The sequence below is a fragment of the Schistocerca nitens genome, chromosome 3, assembly GCF_023898315.1.
Source record: "Schistocerca nitens isolate TAMUIC-IGC-003100 chromosome 3, iqSchNite1.1, whole genome shotgun sequence".
Classification (NCBI taxonomy): Eukaryota; Metazoa; Arthropoda; class Insecta; order Orthoptera; family Acrididae; genus Schistocerca; species Schistocerca nitens.
The window spans coordinates 783,017,587-783,039,013 of record NC_064616.1 but is presented as its reverse complement, the minus strand read 5'-3'; the positions used below and the strand labels follow the sequence as shown (position 1 = coordinate 783,039,013).

Here is a 21,427-nt window from a genome sequence, read left to right as displayed (position 1 = left end):
ATATTATGTATGTGCAAATTAACATTAGACAGTATATTTTAGCTATATTCAACTTAAAACAAAAAATGAGATGAAAATTCAATTGAGTTAACTAATAACTTCTAGTAGTATTTATGTCAGATCATATACAGCATTATTCACTGTTCAAGTTATCGACAAGTCCAGAATTTTCTTCAGAATTTCCTCCACTTTTCTTCAACAAGCACCACTAGAGTTAACGCAGCTATTTTGCACCTCCATTTTCATAAAGAAACCATGTGATTTCTGCACCAGATGCCACGGACTGCCACTGGAGAGTGCCGAGATCACAAGTCACACTGAGGAGCACATTCCATGCGATGTACCACGTCATTTCAGTGCGTGCAGCAAACACAACTGACACCACGTTTGATGGGCTCCACGGTGAGAGACATGTCCTGTTTGACGACGCCTTTAGGAGATGATTAACTGACTGATTTAACACCACTTTCTAGACCGACTTTAGTCAATGAGGTGCTGGTTCTGCTGCTGCCTCCACTCCTGCCATGCTTAAACTGTCAACCTATTTCAGTGAATGAAGTACCTCTCTTTCTTTGATGGAATGGGAATATTACAACAAAGCACTTTTCCACAACAGTTTACTGCACTTTAAATACAGCTTGAGCCTATGGGACTGGCCGGTCATACAGGGTTGGTTGGGATTAAGGAACTCACCTGCGAAGTAATTGGCCCTTGTTCAGTGGGTAGTCTGGCATCAGCCAGAAATTTGAGTGAATTGTGGTAGTATGTTGGGAGTGGTAAAATTGAAGCATCAAAAGTAACACTGATGCCAGAGGTGAGAAATAATTGCATGAGAGAGAAAAGTCATGGGCTGGGCCAGCCATCAGGACACAGAGCAGATGAGATCTCTCTAAGGCTCATCTGTGGTGAGAGGTACCTCACCAACGACTGACACCCTTAACCAAATGTGAGGGTAAGACAATAACAGAACTACTACTCAGGTGGAGAGAAGATCCATAACAGTGAAAGTGAAAAGTCTAAAAATGTAGAACCAACAACAGTAAAACAAGATGAGAAAAATAATCCAATGGGTAGGGTGTGGGTGCAGTTGTGTCCCGTGTCCCCTAGGGCTTTGCATGCAATGAAGGAGATGTCCTGCCATTAATCATCCCACCATCGATCTGAAACAGTTACGGTGTTAAAGATGGGGATAGAGCCCCCTCTTTCAGACCCGAGGTACAATAAAAACCTGTTCAACTGTTCTTCCATCATCAGCTTGTATTCAGGATGAGGAATCATTAATGTCTCATATTCATCCTGAAAAAGTAAAATAGGGTGTGACAAAAAAAGGAGTCAGTGCATCTAAAAGTAATTAAAAAACAGACTAAAAGAGGGATGATCTTTACCACAACTGGTCCAACTGCACCCCAAAAGCATTTTAAGACATTAGATCTGAGACTAAAAACTACTTTATCGTAGGAAATGAAGAACCAGTTCAGCTTTCTGTAAGTTGTCTGCTAACATTAGAGGCAAGGAGTCGGAAGGACCATATTTGGCATAGAGAGCTAGGAGGAGGATGAGGCATTTTGCCAGGATGTAAGCTGTTGTACCACAGCGTGAGGGTGACTCGTTACACAAGATAAAACTAAATGTTAACCTATTATGACTGATGCAGAGGCAACATAAGATGATGGGTTCCTTCCAAGAGAAATGGAAGGGACAGTGTCATGCAGCCATAGCTTCCTCGATAGCAAAGAATGTACTCGAATGGGCAGCAGCCCTCCACATGATGTTCGTCCAGGACGGTTGGATAGTTTGTTTCTCTGATATCCACATAACTTGGGACACAGAGAAAGACAAGTCAGCAGATAGTACATTTCATATCAGAGAGATGAGTACAAATATAAGATATCACAGGATGACAAGAGTAACATCAATCAGTAAACTGGAGACTCACTGAGTCACTACAAATTAAGCTGCAGGCAGGGGAGGTATATTTAATAAAATGCTGTGCTCTGTCAATGGCTATCAGCTCCACCATGAAAACACTACATGTTCCTTGCAAAAAAAAAAAAAAAAAAAAAAAAAAAAAAAGATGTTCCTGACTGGTATAAGATGTAAAAGCATATCCCATCATATGCATGGCTTTGGAGCTGTCTGTGTAAATCAACTGTAGCACCCTGATACTAAAAAAGGGCTGAGAGGAACAGATACCGATAGGTCATGGGGCAACTGATACTTTAGCTCTTTAATGTAAATCAATCCTAATTTGTGTCCAGGGTACTAACCAAGATGGAAGGGAGAACAGTCTAAGGGAGGTAGGTGGAGGACCCGGCGAAGAGTCTCAAGGTGCATTCTAACTGGAAAACCCAGCCGAAGGTGGTTATCGGGAGGTCAACACCCCTTGTATGAAAAAAGGAATTTGATAAGTCCGACAATTAGGAAACCATCATATGGTGATAGTGGAAGTCAGCAAGAGTTGTTACTGGCAGGATGGAGGATTTAAGATCCTGCTTCAGCGAGAAGACCACCAATGGGACTAGTGAAAAAGGTGCCAATGGCCAGTCTTACTCCACAATGATCTACTGGGTCCCATAATTTCCAAACCAAAGGTGCTGCTGAGCCACAAACTGGGCAGCCATAGTCCAGTCATGATGAGATCAAGGCCTGGTAAATATGGAGTGGAGTAGAGTGATCAACATCCCAAGAGGTATGGGTGAGGAAGCAGAGAGAAAATATGGGGAGCAGCCAGGTCAGCTTCTCATCAAACAGGAGTCCCAAAAATCAAGTCCTACCGAATCCCAAAATTCAAGAATCCAGCATAATTGTTGGGCTGCTGCCATTCCAAACAGTCTGCAGAGCATGTTGGTCAGGCTAGTAAGTTGTTAATTGTTGATGGACATTGCGTTTTTACATAGCTTAAGGATTGGGATGATGACAATATATCTCCACTTCGAATGGAAAACACCTTCTAGAAAAATACACCTAAGAATCTGAGGACCATCTGATCATGAATCAATTCAGGGCCTACAGCTGTATTGTGAGAAGTCAAGAGCTTGAAACAGTTCTTAGTCAATGAACTGATCATTATAAAATTCAAAGTTACAGGGTTACGGGACAGGGAGTGTCTTCAACTTGTGGTCAAATGAGGGAAAAATTCCTGAAGTTGGATACGAAAGGGAGTGGTGATCTGAGTCACAGTCAAAGAAACTATACTGTTTGAAAATCTGAAAGAATGAAAAAGTACTAGTCAATCTAATTTTCTCTGCTGAGTGTGAATCATGTGAATCTAAATGAAAGCAGCATTTATGTGCTCTTGTATACAATGCACTATTGAGACCAAAATTAAACATCTATTTTTTTGATAAGACACATTTTATTTTTAAGATAAGTACATTACTTTGCTCTACAGAATATAGATTCCTAAACAATGTATATCTAATAGGTATTTGCTCTACAGACTATAGATTCCTAAATAATGTATATCTAATAGGTAACTTCAATTAAGGAACAATTTCTTCTACACGGTAACTACAAATATGAATGAATACTATTATTCCCAATACTCCCACAAGTACATATTATTGGAACAATTTGCAATTGCAAGTAATATGTCATGAAATCTCTGATCGAGGCGCATATATAATGCAAGACCATTCCACACTTCAGTCTGCACCTGTGAAGAGAAAATGATACAGAATTAAATTTCACAAACAGACAAAAACAGATGTCTCACCTACAATTACATTTTTACCCATCCAATTCAATCTCACTGCACAATTGCAAATACGAATTTCACTCTTCACAGAGACGCATGCTACAGAGGGTCTATGCCACATAGTGACTCTGTCCACAAAATGTTTCACTTCTAAATACACTGGAATCTTTTACTACAAAATATACATATATAATGGTTACTCCGAGTTGTTACACTTGCCACCATTTAAACACCCAAGGATATGGAATGAATGCTACATCCATGAGCCGAAATATGGCACTTTGCGGCTAAAATATTAATGTTCATCCCAGGTATTCAGTGCATTGTAATTATAATACTTCTTTTGTGTACAGTCAGAGTCCTTCACCTGAGGTGGCCAATACAACTGCCCGCCCCTCAGAATTTTAAGTCCTGCCGTATGCATAATCTAGCAACACTGTAGGATGCGGAAGTGTATGGGAGAAGTGCCATCACTCTTCACGTGTTGTTACATTGCTGTATTTGCTCCTGGCCTAGTGGAAAGCATCACATAATGTAGATATTAAGTACCGAGTTTGAGTCCACTCCATTCATTAGATTTTTAAATTGCATTTCAGTTGGCTGCTAAAGTTATCAGTCTGGAAATTTGCTTCACTTTATGACCCACCTATAACAGCAAAAATTTCCAGAAACTATTCTGCTAAACAGTTCTTGGCTGCATCAAGTTCAAAATGGTTTACGTTCTTGAGTTTCCTCGCCCTACAGCAGCCGCCGGCCACCAGCTATAGCCATACGCCACCAGGTGAATGCAGCGCAGAGCTACAAGTGTATTTATCAACTGCAATTTCCTTATTTGAAGTTCTAGTATTTATTTTGCAATTATGTATTGAATTTTGCATACTTGAAATTTATGAACACTGTTGCAGAGTAGTAAAATAAACATGCAAGTGGAAAATAGGTCTAACATTTGCGATGTATTATTTGCTTTCGATTTAATACAGGGGTGCAGGCAGCAGAGGCAGGTCACAATCTTTGCGAGGCAACTGCCTTTATGAAAAGCGTGTCAGAAAAGGATTTTCTTCATTCAGGAAGTCTCGATGGGAGACGTGATGAACTGTAACCATTTAAGCATCATGCAACATTTTCATTCAATAGGTAAGATTCGAGAAGATGGGCATAGGAGTTGGGTTGTTTTGGGGGAGGAGACCAGACAGCAAGGTCATCGGTCTCATTGGATTAGGGAAGGATGTCAGCCGTGCCCTTTCAAAGGAACCATCCCGGCATTTACCTGGAGCGATCTAGGGAAATCATGGAAAACCTAAATCAGGATGGCCGGACGTGGGATTGAACCGTCGTCCTCCCAAATGCAAGTCCAGTGTGCTAACCACTGCGCCACCTCGCTCGGTGGCATAGGAGTACTCCATGCTCTAGTTCAAAGCAGCAAAAATCAAAGCAGTGATTGTTACTGTAGTTTTGCTTGAATGTCGTCAGTTTATACACTGAACTTGTCTATGCAATATGTTTTATAGTTGGTAAGTTATGATACCTTTATGTTAACTTTTTAAGAACAAATTAACAGCTCGGCTATAACAAGAGTCATATACTCAAGCAAAGGTCAGTGTGAACATATTTTGAAACTGTTGGCTGAAAAAAGGTGTTGTGCACTAGCAGCTCTTTGCCAGGGGTGTGTCCATCACAGCTGGTATTTGTTGCCAACAGACACCTTCAGTTGCAATGTAAGAAAAAGACAGACAAAACTGCATTGGCGGTTCTTACCAATCAATAACATAGTCTCCTGATTTCAAAAACAAAACTATCCAGGAGATGTTTGGGAAACTCTCACAGTTATTATTCTGATCATATGTTCTCAAATTTTTAACTTTGTCAGTCCTTACTGAAAAAAACCGTCAAGAAAATTTGTTTCCAGATGAAAATTCACTTCCAACCTGGTTTAATGACATTTTAAACTCAGAACCAGTAGTTTCCTACAGACATGGAATTGGTAAACAATCTGATCACTGTCAGACTATTTTAGACAATGTGAGAACGTATATTGTTGTTGATTGATTAATGTTTACTTTTGAGTCCAATAAATTAATGAAAAATGTTGTTATAGCACGCACAGTACTAACGCAAAGGAAATACAACTTATTATGAGAGCTTACGTCTCATAGACGTGGCTCTGAGGATTGGAAGAAAAAAAATTACACACACACACACAGATATATATATATATATATATATATATATATATATATATATATATATATATATATATATATATATATATATATATATATATATATATCTGAATCTGAGTTATACTGCCACTTCAGTAACTAGCTTTAGGGAATAGAGCATAATTACTTATTATACTTAAGTGCATCAGTTGCAAATTAAATACAATAAATTAATAACTATAACAATTATTTCTCTATTTCTGTCTTAAGCACACTGAATACTGAGATCATTCACCAGACCAGATTCACATTTTTGGAGCATTCAATTGGTTATACTGTAAAAATTATGAGTAGGCAACACATCTTTTGACCATTACACACTTTGAAAATATTTTTCTTAAGAATGCTGTTACTGGAAGTATTTCCAAAAACAGAGAGACGCAAATGAATAGATAACAATGCAGTATGATTGCAAAGTGTGAATATCCACAGAAAGACTTCGTAATCTATGACTAGGGACAGGAAAAATTTGTTTAAATGTGAATTTGATGGTTTTTAAGGAAATAACACGAATTCAGCAGTTTTTAAGAAAGTAACATGAATTCAGTGGTTTTTAAGGAAGTAACGCAAAATCTGTGTTTTTCAACAAAAGTTCTCGTAAGAAGTGTTGTAAAAGTAATTATGTCAGTGACATATTCAATGTTGAAATGTTCCATGTTCAACTATCGCACTACATTTTGCAGTCATGATGTCACTAGTGGCCTTTCAACTATCGACTTCTGCGAGCATGTACTAATGAACACTGTGTGAATTTTGATTATTTATTTCTTTTGTAGTGTATGTGCTGCAGTATGCCATTTCAAAGCAATGGTGCAACGAGAATCTATCACAAACACATCACCCTGCTCATTAAAAGGATTAATAACGCAGCAACGATGTAAGGCTTCAAGAAATGTGATCGATACTCGAGACAGTAGCTGAATGAGTAAGCCATAACGTAACGTATAGTTTCGTGATTCACGATACGAATGGATGTAGGTTTGTGTCCCACTGCACACTAATATATATTTTTTTCCATTGCAGCATCATCAACACAGTCTAGGTCTTTTGTTACGTATGTAACACAAGTGTTTGGAAGGAGGTGGATGTGAACATGGCCAACACCGTTATCAAGCAATGAGCTTATGATTCAACCACTTTTTACAGTAAAAGTAAAGGAAAAAATCCAAAAGTTGAATACAAGTATGTTCTGCAATAAATGATGTTAACATTTCCGTCTGATTGGAGATTGAAGAATGAAATAAATATTTGGACATTTATTTCCAAATATGTGACAAGTTACAAATGGTTGGTGAGGCAATTATCTTACAGGACACCATTAACTTCTGCGATGGAAACGAGCAGCTATAAAATTCATCTTTTTGGATTTCCAGCACACTGGATTAATAACAGGACAGCAACCTGTGTTAACCAGTTTGATGTAGAAAACAGCCAAAGTTGCAAAATTCAGTTACTTTTGTTTAATTGAAGACTGATTTCATATATCAGAATCCATTCTCAGATCACCCTAACAAAGAAAAAGGTGTACTATGTGATAGCATGCAAACGACGTTAATATTGTACAAGTTTGTGTTTAAGCCATTAATCAAGTTTACAGAGGCCATTCATTGACAGGACAACTGTTTTGGATATACTCGCTGCCAACCCTTGCGAATAAACAATATTGTACGCAATACAAATAGCAATGAGGTATTCAAGGCTGAGAGCGTATTTTTCTGCATGCATTAACTTATGAAAACTTTAATTAATATCGACATGATTGTTTTCAAATTTCATTGACATAAGGTTTGTTTAAGCAGTTACCAAACAGCTTGCTGCGCATGCGCAGAGTTGAAATTTCGTAGAAGCAGTGCCTCGTCCTGCTTCTGGATACTTGGAATGTGACTGTTTGGTGCATAAACAGTGAGAGTAAGCAGCCAGAATCTACCCGGAAAAATTTTTCTGATGCTGTCGAGCTGCCAGATGCGCACATGCGCATAGCTGCCCGAGTTAGAGGGGGGTACGCTTCACTTGACTTGTGTTTTGTTTGTGGCACGTTTTTCAATCGTTTGGAAGCTATTGCAGTTCCTGTGTTAAGATACTCATTTTTATCATGTCTTTTTTTCCATTGTATTCTTACTCTACAGACTCGGCTGCGAACACGTGTGTTCTGTGAAAATCCCGGAGCCTACAGTAACTGATGACGAAAGGATGTGAGAATTTGAAATTGATGGTTTATATGCTCCGTAAGTTAACAGCGTTTTGTACCAAAGTTTCATGAGAGACCTAACTTTGTTAGCTTGTTGCCTTATTCTCCTTAAAAAAACCTTTTCAAATGTTTTCTAGTTTTTACTTCTCTGATGTATGGATGAACTATGCTTATTTTGTTTGAGGATGGATTTCTGTTTTGTCTGCTTTTACACCACTTGTCCAGATCTTGGTAAAAACAGCTGAAAATGCAGTACATAAATGAGCCTTACTGTCAGTTGTACATGTGTGTGTGTGTGTGTGTGTGTGTGTGTGTGTGTGTGTGTGTGTGTGAGAGAGAGAGAGAGAGAGAGAGAGAGAGAGAGAGAGAGAGAGACTATGTTAAAATTAAGTATTTTTGTATTAAAAGACTGTGTTATTGATAGGTTGCAGATACTTTATTGATGGCGCATTTCACGCTTGTAGTGCATCTTCAGATCATTCTTGAGCCACAGAGGTGGTCTCCACAGCTCAAGAACAATATGAATAGGTGCAAAACATGTCATCAATAAAATATCTGCACTGTACTATTATTTTCATTATTACCTTTGGTATTTAAATAATTATTTGTGTCAAAATTTTTTGTTAATTTTTCCTCTACACTTGTCTCATGTTTCGTGCACCCTATCTTAGGAATAGTTCCATTTTCAACATGGCATTGAAAAATGGTTAAATATGACAAAAATAGATGACTGACAATAGAATAAGCTTACCAGAAAATAACACTGACAAATAACACCGAAAAGGGCAAAAAATAACACCGATTTTGGACATATAACAACTCCGATTTTTCCATGTCCCTATCTATGAATAACAAATTTCCGTATCAAGTAGTCTACTGTGCACAGAAACCATACGCCATATCATAAAATGCCATCTTGAAAACGAGTGGAGAAAATTAAACCAGTTAAGACGAATGGAGAAGCAGTTGTCATGAGAACGAAGAACAAAGAATACAGAACACCAACAGTAATGTCAAGAATAAGTCATCTTTAAGCAAAACTGTCATTCAGGTTACAAATACTGACAGAATAACAAAAATCATCTAATTGTATGATTACAATATTACCACTTCTGATGCTGTGTCAATAAAAGCGAAAAGCATCTACATAGACAAGCTTTTTGACTTTTAGTATGCTCAAGACAGAGAGAACCCAAAATAACAACTGGTTCAACAAGCTGAGCGTCGCACTGAGAGTCTATGCAACGTATGTGCTGACTGTTATTAATGTAGCCTTTGATGTTTTTATATTGACAGCACCACTAGTCTATCATAATATTCAGATTATAATTATTGAGTCAGAATGCAGTGGCGTAGATGGGCAGACAGTTGCAGAATTTGCCAAGACTATCCATATGTTGCTGATTCATAAAGTCAAACTAACACTATGTCAGATTATAGCTCAGACTTAATTTCTGCCTGTGAAGGAACTGCTCAACAATGGGTGAATAACATCCAAACATCCACACCCCACGCACAACACAGACCCATTACATGCTCTATTCTTGCATCTTTCTGCCAACAAGTTAATGTCTTTTGCAGCAGACTATCACATCATTGTTGAGGTGAGAAACAAGTGTGGTCTACCACACCATTGTTCATACCCATACCAAAACACCAGTTATGGAAGCCTCACAACTTAGGACAGTGAATGCAGATCTATACCTACAGCATGATTCCTCGTCCCCAAAATATGGAAAGCAAAGAGCTTGCAATAGAAAAGCTCCATTCTCAGAGGTATAAGAACGATCTTCACTTATAATCTGATCTGGTCATTTCTATACCAGGTTGGTTGGTTTAAAAGAAGGGGGAGGGGGGGGGGGGGACCAAACTGCGTGGTCATCGGTCCCTTGTTCCAAATAAAACAAAGCCTCAAGCATGAGAATCAAACATATGACGCGTATAACACAGAACGGAAAGAAAGGAAAAACCACGGAAAGAAAGGAAAAACCACAAGAAAAAAGGAAAGGCAACAAACACTAGAAGGAACAAAAGAGGACAAGAAAACAACAGAGATGCAAGAAACAGTTAGAAGAGAGGAAAACAAGAAAGCAGATTGTAGTGGCTAGCCGACCATGAAAATAAAAAGGAGAAGCCAGCCACTCTGCAACACATTAAAATCTCCACCCTAAAGGCACTAGGGTGGAGGACACAGAGGGACAAAGGACATGCGGTAAAACTCAGATCGAATGATAAAACCCACTCTCACAGATAAAACATAAAACAAAATCAGCTCAAGAGGCGTTGTCTGCTATAATTAATGATAACAAGTCCGGCAACCGAAGATGAAGTTGCAGGGCAGCCAAAGAAGGACAGAGCAAAAGAATATGGGCCACTGTCAACCGGGCGCTGCACCAACACTCAGGCGGGTCTCCACAGCACAGGAGGTAGCCGTAGGTCGCCCAAGCATGGCCAATGCGCAGCAGACAGATAACCATGGAGTCCCTGCAAGAGGCCCTCATCGAGGACTTCCACACATTCATGGTCCCCTTACTGGCTAGAAGTTTTTTGTGTGTACTGAGATTTTGCCATTCCGTCTCCCAAAGCTGAAAAACATTGCGGCATAATAAAGAAACGCAGGTCAGTTGCAGAGAGGCTGATCTCCAAAAGCGGTTTCCGTGTAGCCTGTTTGGCCAGCCTGTTGACAATTTCATTTCCTGGGATTCTGATGTGACGACAGGTCCAGACAAACACCACTGAACGAATGGACCATTCCAGGGCATAGACGGTCTCCTGCATGGACACTACCAAAGGATGACGAGAGTAGCACTGGTCGATAACTTTCAGGCTGCTCAAGGAGTCAGTACATAAAAGAAAGGACTCCCCAGGCCATGAACGGATATATTGAGTGCACAAGATATGGCCATCAGCTCTGCAGTGAATAGATTGCAGCCACCAGGCAAGGAATAGTGTTCAACATGGCCGCCGTGAACGTAGGCGAAGCCAATGCGACCATCACCCATCGAGCCGTTGGTGTAAACCATTTCAGAGACCCGGAACATGTCAAGAATCGAGCGGAAGTGACAGAGGAGAGCCACAGGGTTAACGGAGTCCTTAGGGCGTCATGAAAGGTCCAGGTGAAGCTTCGGCCTAGGGCTACACCATGGAGGTGTATGTGAATCGACCTTGAGGAGAGGTGGTAAAGGCAAGGAGTCCAGTTCAGACAGAAGCGATCGCATGCGATCCGCAATCATTAGCCTTGACCTGGGCCGCCTATGCGAGAGGTGAACCGCCGTCGTTGGGAAAAGAAGACGGTACTTACGAAGTTCAGGAGTGCTATGAATATGCGCAGCATAACTGGCGAGCAGTTGTGCACGTCTGATCTCCAATGGAGGGACTCCAGCCTCCACCAGTACGCTGGTCACTGGACTCATCCTATCTACATCTACATTTATACTCCGCAAGCCACCCAACGGTGTGTGGCGGAGGGCACTATACGTGCCACTGTCATTACCTCCCTTTTCTGTTCCAGTCGCGTTTGGTTCGCGGGAAGAACGACTGTCTGAAAGCCTCCGAGCGCACTCGAATCTCTCTAATTTTACATTCGTGATCTCCTCGGGAGGTGTAAGTAGGGGGAAGCAATATATTCGATACCTCATCCAGAAACGCACCCTCTCGAAACTACTACTACTACAGCATCATCCGCAAAAAGCTGCATGGAACTTCCGATACTATCTACTAGGTCATTTATATATATATATTGTGAAAGCTCCTGTCGCTAGTCGAACTTCGTAGTGGTGCAACGGGTTGAGCAAACGCAACGCCAAGGGCACCGGCGAACCATAATTCACACTCCCATAATCAAGGCGGGATTGAACAAGGGCTCTGTAGAGCTGCAGCAGCGTGGAGCGATCTGAACCCCATTTGGTTTTGCTGAGGCAGCGGAGGGCATTGAGACGCTGCCAAAATTTCTGTTTAAGCTGACAAAGATGAGGAAGCCAAGTCAAGTGTCAAGAACCAGACCTAAGAATTGATACGTTTCCATGACATAGGCGGGTGCCAGGTTGAGATTCATTGGGAGAGTCCTTAGAAAATGTAGTCCATCAACAAAGGAGGTGGCTTACAAAACACTCGTTCGACCTATACTTGAGTATTGCTCATCAGTGTTGGATCCGTACCAGGTCGGGTTGACAGAGGAGATAGAGAAGATCCAAATAAGAGTGGCACGTTTCGTCACAGGATTATTTGGTAAGCATGACAGCGTTACGGTGATGTTTAGCAAACTCAAGCAACAGACTGCAAGAGAGGCGCTCTGCCTCGCAGTGTAGCTTGCTGTCCAGGTTTCGAGAGGGTGCGTTTCTGGATGAGGTATCGACTATATTGCTTCCCCCTACTTATACCTCCCAAGGAGATCACAAATGTAAAATTAAAGATATTCGAGCACGCACGGAGGCTTTCTGGCAGTCGTTCTTCCCGTGAACCATATGCGACGGGAACAGGAAAGGGAGGTAACGAAAGTGGCATGTAAAGTGCCCTCCGCCACACACTGTTGGGTGACTTGCGGAGTATAAGTGTAGATGTAGATTATGGTAAAGTGCTGATTCTTGATGAACTGTACAACACTGACAGAAATGCATGACACACGTCTTCACAGCTGAAAACTGGAAGCCATGGGCTATAGTCCATGACTGCGCCTTATGGATGGCTCCCTGTAGGCGACGCTCATCAACACCAGTACTGGTGGAACAGTATGAAATGCAGGAGTCGTCTGCATACAGAGAGGGTGAGATGGATGGCCCTACAGCTGTTGCTAGACCGTTAATGGCCAATAAAAATAGACACACACTCACTCAATACAGTCTCTGCGGGATCCCATTCTCCTGGATATGGGTGGGACTATGGGAGGCACCAACTTGGACATGGAAAGGACGGACTGACAGAAAATTTTGGAGAAAAATCTGAAGAGGGCCTCGGAGACCCCAATCATATAATGTGGCGAGGATATGGTGTCACCAGGTGGTGTCATATGCTTTTCGTAAATCAAAAACGATGGCAACCAGGTGTTGGCACCTGGAAAAGGCTGTTTTGATGGCAGACTCGAGGGACACAAGATTATCAGTGGTAGAACAACCCTGGCAAAGCCACCCTGACATGGAGCCAGTAGGCCACATGACTACAGGACCAAATACAATCACCAACATACCATATGTTCCAGTAGCTTGCAAAGAACATTGGTGAGGCTGATGGGCCGATAGCTATCCACATCAAGCAGATTTTTACCAGGTTTAAGCACCGGAATGACTGTGCTCTCCCACCACTGCGATGGAAAGACACCATCGCACCAGAGTCGATTGAAGATGACGAGGAGATGTCGCTTGTAGTCAGATGAGAGATGTTTAATCATTTGACTGTGGATCTGATCTGACCCAGGAGCTGTGTCGGGGCAGTGTGCAAGGACACTGAGGAGCTCCCACTCGGTAAATGGGGCATTATAGAGTTCACTGTGGCATGTAGCAAACGAGAGGACTTTCCTTTCCATCCACCGTTTGAGTGTGCGAAAGGCTGGGGGTTAGTTCTCCGATGCAGAGGCTCGAGCGTAGTGCTCAATAAAGTGCTCATCAATCGTCTTTGCGTCGGTAGACAACATGCCATTTATGTGAACACCGGGAGCACCTGTTGTGGTCTGGCACCCAAAAACTCGTTAGATCTTTGCCCAGATTTGGGAAGGTGATGTATGGCACCCAATGGTCGACACACATCTCTCCAAATACTCCTGCTTCCGTCTTTTATTAAGCTGGTGAACGTGGGCACAGAGCCGTTTAAAGGCTATGAGGTGATGCAGCAAAGGGTGCTGCTTATGCCGCTGTAGAGCCCATCGGCACTTCTTAATTGCCACAGCGACTTCCGGCAACCACCAAAGGACCACCTTCTACCTGGGGCACCCGATAGAGCAAGGGATCGCGTTTTCCACCAGAGTAATGATTGTTGTGGTCGCCCGTTCAACCAACACAGTGATGTTACTGTGTGGGGGAGAGTCAACAGTAACTGCAGAGGTGAAAGTTTCCCAGTCTGCCTTGGTTAAAGCCCATGTGGGCAGCCGTACGTGGGCCTGACGCCGAGTCTGTGACAGGAAGATGGGGAAGTGGACACTACCATACAGGTCGTCATGTGCTCTCCAGTGAATAGATGGGAGAAGTCCTGGGCTGCGAATGGATAAATAAATGGCTGTGTAACTGCCACGAGCCACACTGAAATGTGTGGTGGCCCCAGTATTTAAGAGGCAGAGGTCGAATTGAGACAGTAAAGTTTTGACATCTCTGCCTCTGCCAGTAAGCACGGTGCCACCCCACAAGGGGTTAGGGCCATTAAAATCTCCCAAAAGGAGGACAGGTTTAGGGAGTTGATCAATCAGTGCAGCTAATACATGCAGAGGTACTGCACCATCTGGAGGAAGATATACATTACAGACAGTTATTTCCTGCATCGTACTCATTCTGACAGCCAAAGATTTAAGAGGGGTTTGAAGGGGCACAGGTTCACTACAGACTGAGTTTAGGACATTAATGCAAACTCCACCTGACACACTATTATAGTCGCTACAGTTCCTGGAATATCCCTTATAGCCGCGGAGTGCAGGGGTCCACATTGCCGGGAACCAAGTCTCCTGGAGGGCGACGCAGAAAGCAGGTGTAAAGCTTAACAGTTGCCGTAGCTCAGTCATGCGGTGGGAAAAACAGCCGCAATTCCACTGGATGATGACATCATTGTGAGACTGAGAAGGCACGGAACATTCAATGAAGCAGTTTATGCCTCAGAGTCACCTGCTGCCACCGACTTATTGCCTGAGCGGTCAATATCCATTGCGTCTGAGGGTCCGGTGGGATCTAGGTCCTCAGCGGACGCCAGAATCTCTACCTAATCCTCAGACGCAAAGCTTGTAGGTAGCGGTGGTGTGGGTACCACCACAGTGCCTTGGCTCTTGGGGGTCTTTTTGCTTTCTCTCACTGCCCCCTTAGGTTTGTCCCACTGGGAGGGCTTCACTGATTCTGTCTCAGAAACTGAGGAGGACCATGAAAGCCCTACGACCAGCTACCTGTGGTTGCTTCAACCACTGGCAGGTGTCAGCTGTGCCACTGGTAAGAACCGGCTTAGAAATGGGGACGGATGTCCCTAATGGTTGGGGGGGGGGGGGGGGTGTTGCTCCCAAAGCAGGTGGAGCAGGAGCAACAGGGAGGGTAGTGCCTCCCACAGTGAAGAGAGCAGGTGTAGTCTTACGGCTCGGAGAGCCGAATGGAATTCGCTGAACTGATGGGGCTGTCACTGTTGTCGTAACGGCGGCATAGGAGGAAGTTATTCACACAGGATGGAGTCGTTCATATTTTCTCTTAGCCTCAGTGTAGATCAGTCAGTCCAGGGTCTTGTACGCCATGATTTTTCCTTCTTTCTGTAAGATCCTGCAGTCTGGCGAGCAAGGGGAATGATGCTCTTCACGGTTAACACGGGTAGGAGGTGGGGCACACGGAGCATCGGGATTCGAAGGACGTCCACACTCTTGACACTTGGTGCTGGAAGTACACCGGGAAGACATATGGCCAAACTTCCAGCATTTAAAACACTGCATTAGGGGAGGGATATATGGCTCGACATCATCACAGCAGTAGACCATCACCTTGACCTTTTTGGGTAATGTGTCACGCTCGAAGGGCAAGATGAAGTCAACAGTGGCAATCTGAATATCCCTCGGACCCTGATGGATGCGTCAGATGAAGTGAACACCTCGTCGGTCTAAATTGGCGCACAGCTCATTGTCAGACTGCAAAAGAAGATCCCTGTGGAATATGAGACCCTGAACCATATTCAAGCTCTTATGGGGTGTGATGGAAACAGAAGCATTCCCCAGCTTGTCCTTGTGTGTTAGCAAAAGCTGGACTCGATAGTGGACTAGCGGACTGCCCGTAACTGGGCAGAGGATGCTGTTTTGATCAAGACTGACCCAGAGTGCATTTTGGACAAGCCCTCCATCTCCTCAAACTTGTCCACTAAATTCTCAACAAAAAACTGAGGCTTTATCGACATGAACTATTCCCCATTAGCCCTCGAACAGACAAGGTACCACGGTGAATAAGCTCCACTGCCTTCCTCAGCCTGGTGCTCCTCCCATGGTGTGGCCAGGGAGGGGAACGATTTGGGGTCATACTTCTGCGCATTGAATTGAGCCCTGGAACAGATAGAGACTGCTGGTGGTTGGCCACCAGCAAGAGATTATGTACCATGCTTCATTGCGTGTCATCCGCCCTGATGCCACCTACTCCTACCAAGGGCTCTCCCCACAGGCGCCACCCGGCCTCAGCGAGGGCCACCTGGCAGGATGACCATTGCCGGGAGTCCAGATGCCCCAGGGTGGCGGGCATCTACTCCTTGGCATACACGGGGAGTTAACGGCGCAGGCATCAGCAGAGAAATCCCTGTGCTGTCAGGGGGCTACAACCAACAGGGTACATTGCAGCCCCACCACAACAGACTGGCTACCGTGCTGGATATCAGGTGCAAGGAAGTCTATGACATCGTCAGTGCACAAAGCGACACTGCATAGTGCATGGTGGAAAACACATCAAGGAATGTATCCTCGCCCAAGAGATTGAGAATGTGTGGGACTGCAATGCAACGATGAGAAAGTGGGCTACAGATCTCAAGGCACAATGGACACGATGCACCATTTAAGGCACCCTTCCCCAATTGGCTTGCTCTCCGGAAAAATTTTGAAATATGGAGGTCAAGCCCCACAGGGGACCATCACATAAATGCTGAAATGTGTGATACTCCTTTTAGTCGCCTCTTACGACAGGGGTCTAGTATTACCCCCGGACCTGCAGGGGGATCCATACCTCAAATTTATACACTTACTCTTGTCCATCGTCCCTGAAAGTTTGTATCATCATCATAGAATCATCCTGCAGGTATAAATCTCATTGTCACAAGTTATGAGACATTCACAGTGGGTGTGCTGGGCAGAGGGAAGGAGTGAGCATGACCAATAGTGTGGTTGACCGTACCACCTGTTTCTCACCTCAGCAACAGGGTGACAGCCTGCTGCAAAAGAAATAAGACGTTAGCATGAAGATACGGGCATAGGGCTGTGATTAATTTTTTTATAATGGGTCTGTGTTGTGTGGTTCGCAGGGATGTTGATGCTATTCATCCAATGTTGTGCAGTTATTTCACTGGAAAAACAAAATTTAGGTTATAATCTGGAGCAGTTTTAGCTTGGCATTACAAATCATCAACATAAGGATAGTCTCTGCAATTTCTGTGTCATTGCATTACAACTCGGTAATTCTCATATGAATTTTGTGGCAGCCTAGAGGCATAGTTCATATGAAATGTCTGAGCTAAATTAACAGCATTCTGCACAGGTGCTGCATATAATCTCAGCACCCTGCCCAGCTTGGTGATTCTGTTGCTATTTTGGGTTCTCTCTGTTTTAGGCATACTGCACACTGAAAAGCTCTTAAACACCGGCACTTTTCAATTTTATTGACAATGCATCAGCAGCGGATATATTGTACTCATAACAAGTAGATGATACTTGTCATTCTTTCACTATTTATAGATTGAATAAAAGTTTTGACAGACTATGACTTATTCTAGACATTACAGTCAGCATTTTATGTTGTTTGTTTCACACACTGGTAAGAACTGCTTCTCCTTGTGTGTTAGCAAAAGCTGGACTCGATAGTGGACTAGCGGACTGCATACATTAGGTGGCATCATTTTCAACAGGTTTTTGAGGCCACATTTTCTGTTTCCTGCACAGCAGCCTTTCTTGATTTGTAACTTTATGTTGTTCATGGCTTTACAAAGTCTCCTGTGGATGTGCATGTATTGGAATTGGTTCTGTGTTGTTGTCTCTTTATTGGTGTGGTTCTATTTTGGGGATAGTGCCAATGACAGCAAAATCAAGAAACATGTTTTCTGAGTATATAATAATAACAAAGACGCTCTGCCAACTCATAATGTTTACAATATAACCATTGGAGATGCGCAGAAATGTGAATAACTTCTGGTAAACAATGTTTTCAGTTTTCAGTAGGTTTAAGACAAACAAACATAGATAATTATGACAGTTATTGTTTTATGACATTTAGTTTGCAGTCAGTGCACCTGATTATTATTAGTAACTATGCCCAAGTCTGTAAACCTAGCTACTGAAATGTGAAGAAGAAACTTTGACATATTCTTTGGGTATTCCAGCATTCAGCAGCTGCCATCTTCGAGACACCAGCTGTGGTCACTTCCCAGCCTACTCCACAAATACACTGACTTGTATTCTTTCTGCTAGCAGTATAACTGAATCTTGGCAACAACACAGGCTATGTTTGACAACTCTGTGACCGACAAGTTACTTCCTGGTTAGCACATAATTACCCAGCTAACTTCACTTGATATATTCTTACAGTTTCCATTGAATAAGCTCAGTGATTTTCACGTAAGGTGTGAAATAAGATTATCAATTAATGATTTCAAGTCCAGGAAAGTTGTTCCATGCAAAAATTGCAACTGTTTCATCTTTTATATTGCAATTTCTCTGTCCTAGTCACCACTGGGATAACAAGGGATAGGGAAATAATGTAATTTTTCGCTAGCTCTGAAGGAATGTGGTCGCCTGTAAAATGAAGGCTGCTTTTGCCTTCTGGTTCCAGTCTCACTGAAGACCAGATTTTTGGCCATTTTGTGGCAGAGCTACAAGCAGCCGGATCGAAAATCAATAACAGAATGTTACATCTTTTGTTTATGAAATGCCACATTTCCATACTACTTGAGAATGACCCAGGACAGCAAGTATACATAGACCTCTTTGAAGTTCAGAGTGAGTAGTATCTTACAAACTCGTGCCAATATAGGCACATTCTAGTTACAGAAGCCTTTAGGTCTATTAAGATAGACTTTCGTCATAAGGTTATTGTGGTATGCTGTACGTCATCTGTATTAACACGGTGCATATTTTAATAGTGATTTCCATTAGTTTGTTGAACACAACAGTAAACACCACAGAGAGAGAGAGAGAGAGAGAGAGAGAGAGAGAGAGAGAAATCAATCAACAACAATATACTGTCTCACATTATCTCAGTCTGATTGTGCTTGGGTAGTTTACTGATTCCATGGCTGTAGAAACCTATTGGATCTGAGTTAAAGAGGTCATCTAACCACACTGGAAGTACATTTTCACCCAGAAACGAATTTTCTTGGCAGTTAGTCATTTAGGAGTGGTAAAGGTAAACATTTGTGGGCATAAGATCAGAATAATAAGTGCATGACAGATGGCTTCTTTTTTTTTTAAAAAAAAAAGCACCGGATAGTTTTGTGTGTGAAATCAGCAGTGTGTGTTACCGTGCAGTAGCAACACATGATGGACACACCCATGGAGAAGGGTTAGTAGTGCACAACACCATTTCTGAGCCACCAGATGCAAAATATTATGTTCTCATTGCCCTTTGCTCGAGTTCATGTCTTTTCTTGGGGGTCCAGCCATTAATTTCTTCTTAAGAAGTTAACATAAAGGCACTGTGACTCATCACCAGCAACAATATAGCAGAGGAATGCTCCATGAGCAAACTGATGACGTTCAAACAAAAATGCAGTAACAGTCACCCCTTTGATTTTTGTTGCTTTGAATTGGAGGATGCAGTACTACACCCGACTTCTAAACCTTGCCTATTAAATGCAAATGTCACACAAAGCTTAAACGGTCACAGTTCATCATGTGTCTGCTATTGATACTTCCTGAATGTGGAAATTATTCATTCCAGAACGATTTTTTGTGAAACAAGAAAATAAGAAAATCCTGTTCTGATGTCTTTTGTTCAAAAGCACTTGCCCCACACAAAATACAAAGGTTCAGGGCTGCCCCCACTGCCTTCTATTGAATCTAAAGTGAAGAATATGTCACTAATGTGAGACATTTTACCATTTTCAACTATTTTACAACACTTTAACAATGTTTGTAAGTTTCAAGTACGAAAAGTCCCATTCATAACTGCAAGATGAATACTACAACTGCAAATAAGAAAATGACAGTTGATAAACACACTGATAGAGCCATGCTGCTGTTGCCTGGTTGGATGGCACGTGACACCAAGTTATGTGGGGTTGGCAGCTGCTGTAGCACGAGGGAACTCTCAAGTGCAGCCACAACCTGTTTTGTGGGATTGTTTCTGGAGGTTTTTGCTATTATAGATGGGTTATAAAGTGAAGCAAATTATCTTTGAGTTTCCATTAGACTCTGATAACTTTAGCAGTCAACTAAAATGCAATTCAAAAATATAGAGAATGGAGTAGACTAACTCTAGATTTTAAACCTACACTGTGCGAGGCTTATCACTACATCACGATCAGCTACAGCAATGTAACAACTTGTTAAGAGTGACAGGACTTCCTCCGTACATTTCCACATCCTACAGTGTTGCCAGATCGTGCGTACAACCAGACAGAATGCTAAGGGGTGGCCAGTTATATTGGCAGTGAAGAACTCTGACTTAGCTTCTTCGGCAGGCGGTGGCTGCATTTTATGTCATGTCTAAGACTGTACATAAAAATGGTCCAAAAACTCTTAAGAGTTCTTGAGATGGTCTTCCTGAAGCAATGAAAGATATCTTGATCATGCAGTATTCCTGTACTCATCTTAAATGAACAATTGCGCAGTTAGAGAAAGAAAGAAAAAGAGAGAGAGAGAGAAAGAGAGAGAGAGAGAGAGAGAGAGAGAGAGAGAGAGAGAGAGAATGGCAATGTCTAAAAGTTAATTTTAAGTTCAATACTATCTATCCACCCATTAACGGCTTAATTTCTCACTATATTGTGAGTGGTTACATTCACTCTTTCAGTTGTTTTTATTCAACTTGGGACATTCGAGTATTGCATAAATATGGTGAATATTCAGAAATCGTCGCAAATTCATTGAGAGCATTTTACTTTAAATGAAACTAGTACTTATGTCCCAATTAGATATTCTTGACTTATATGGACCATAAAAAAGGGAATAAAATGAACCTACCCACTTAATCCACAATGTTTAAGAAAAACAGGTTATAAGTTCATACTGACAAGAACAAAAAAGTATGATTTTTAATGGCTTTCCTTATACTAATGGTCAGTGCTAAATCTTCATTAACAGTCTTAATTATGTGACAAAGTGACTGCAATTTGATATCCAACAAATTTTTTAGAAGTACAAAGTCTACAAGGTCAGCACTGGCAGGGTGATATCACATCCTGGTAACTTCATTTGGTACACCAACTGTTCTCTGGGTTGGTTCACAGACTTGAATATGAAGTGAGATGGACTGTTGA

General features: G+C 42.2%; 1 protein-coding gene across 4 annotated transcripts in view; it reads right to left on the bottom strand.

Annotated features, from left to right (window-relative positions):
• Positions 1 to 3,375: 3,375 nt before the first annotated feature.
• The window catches only part of LOC126248795 (uncharacterized), a 119,221-nt gene continuing 101,169 nt past the window's right edge, over positions 3,376 to 21,427 (bottom strand). For 3 of the 4 annotated variants that reach the window (XM_049950181.1, XM_049950182.1, XM_049950183.1), the window contains one exon: positions 3,381 to 3,655. In XM_049950181.1, coding sequence (XP_049806138.1) covers positions 3,533 to 3,655 — 123 coding nt within the window. In that variant the 3' untranslated portion in view covers positions 3,381 to 3,532. Of the gene's footprint in view, positions 3,656 to 21,427 lie in introns of all 4 variants that reach the window. The other variant, XM_049950185.1, reaches the window with a different exon arrangement.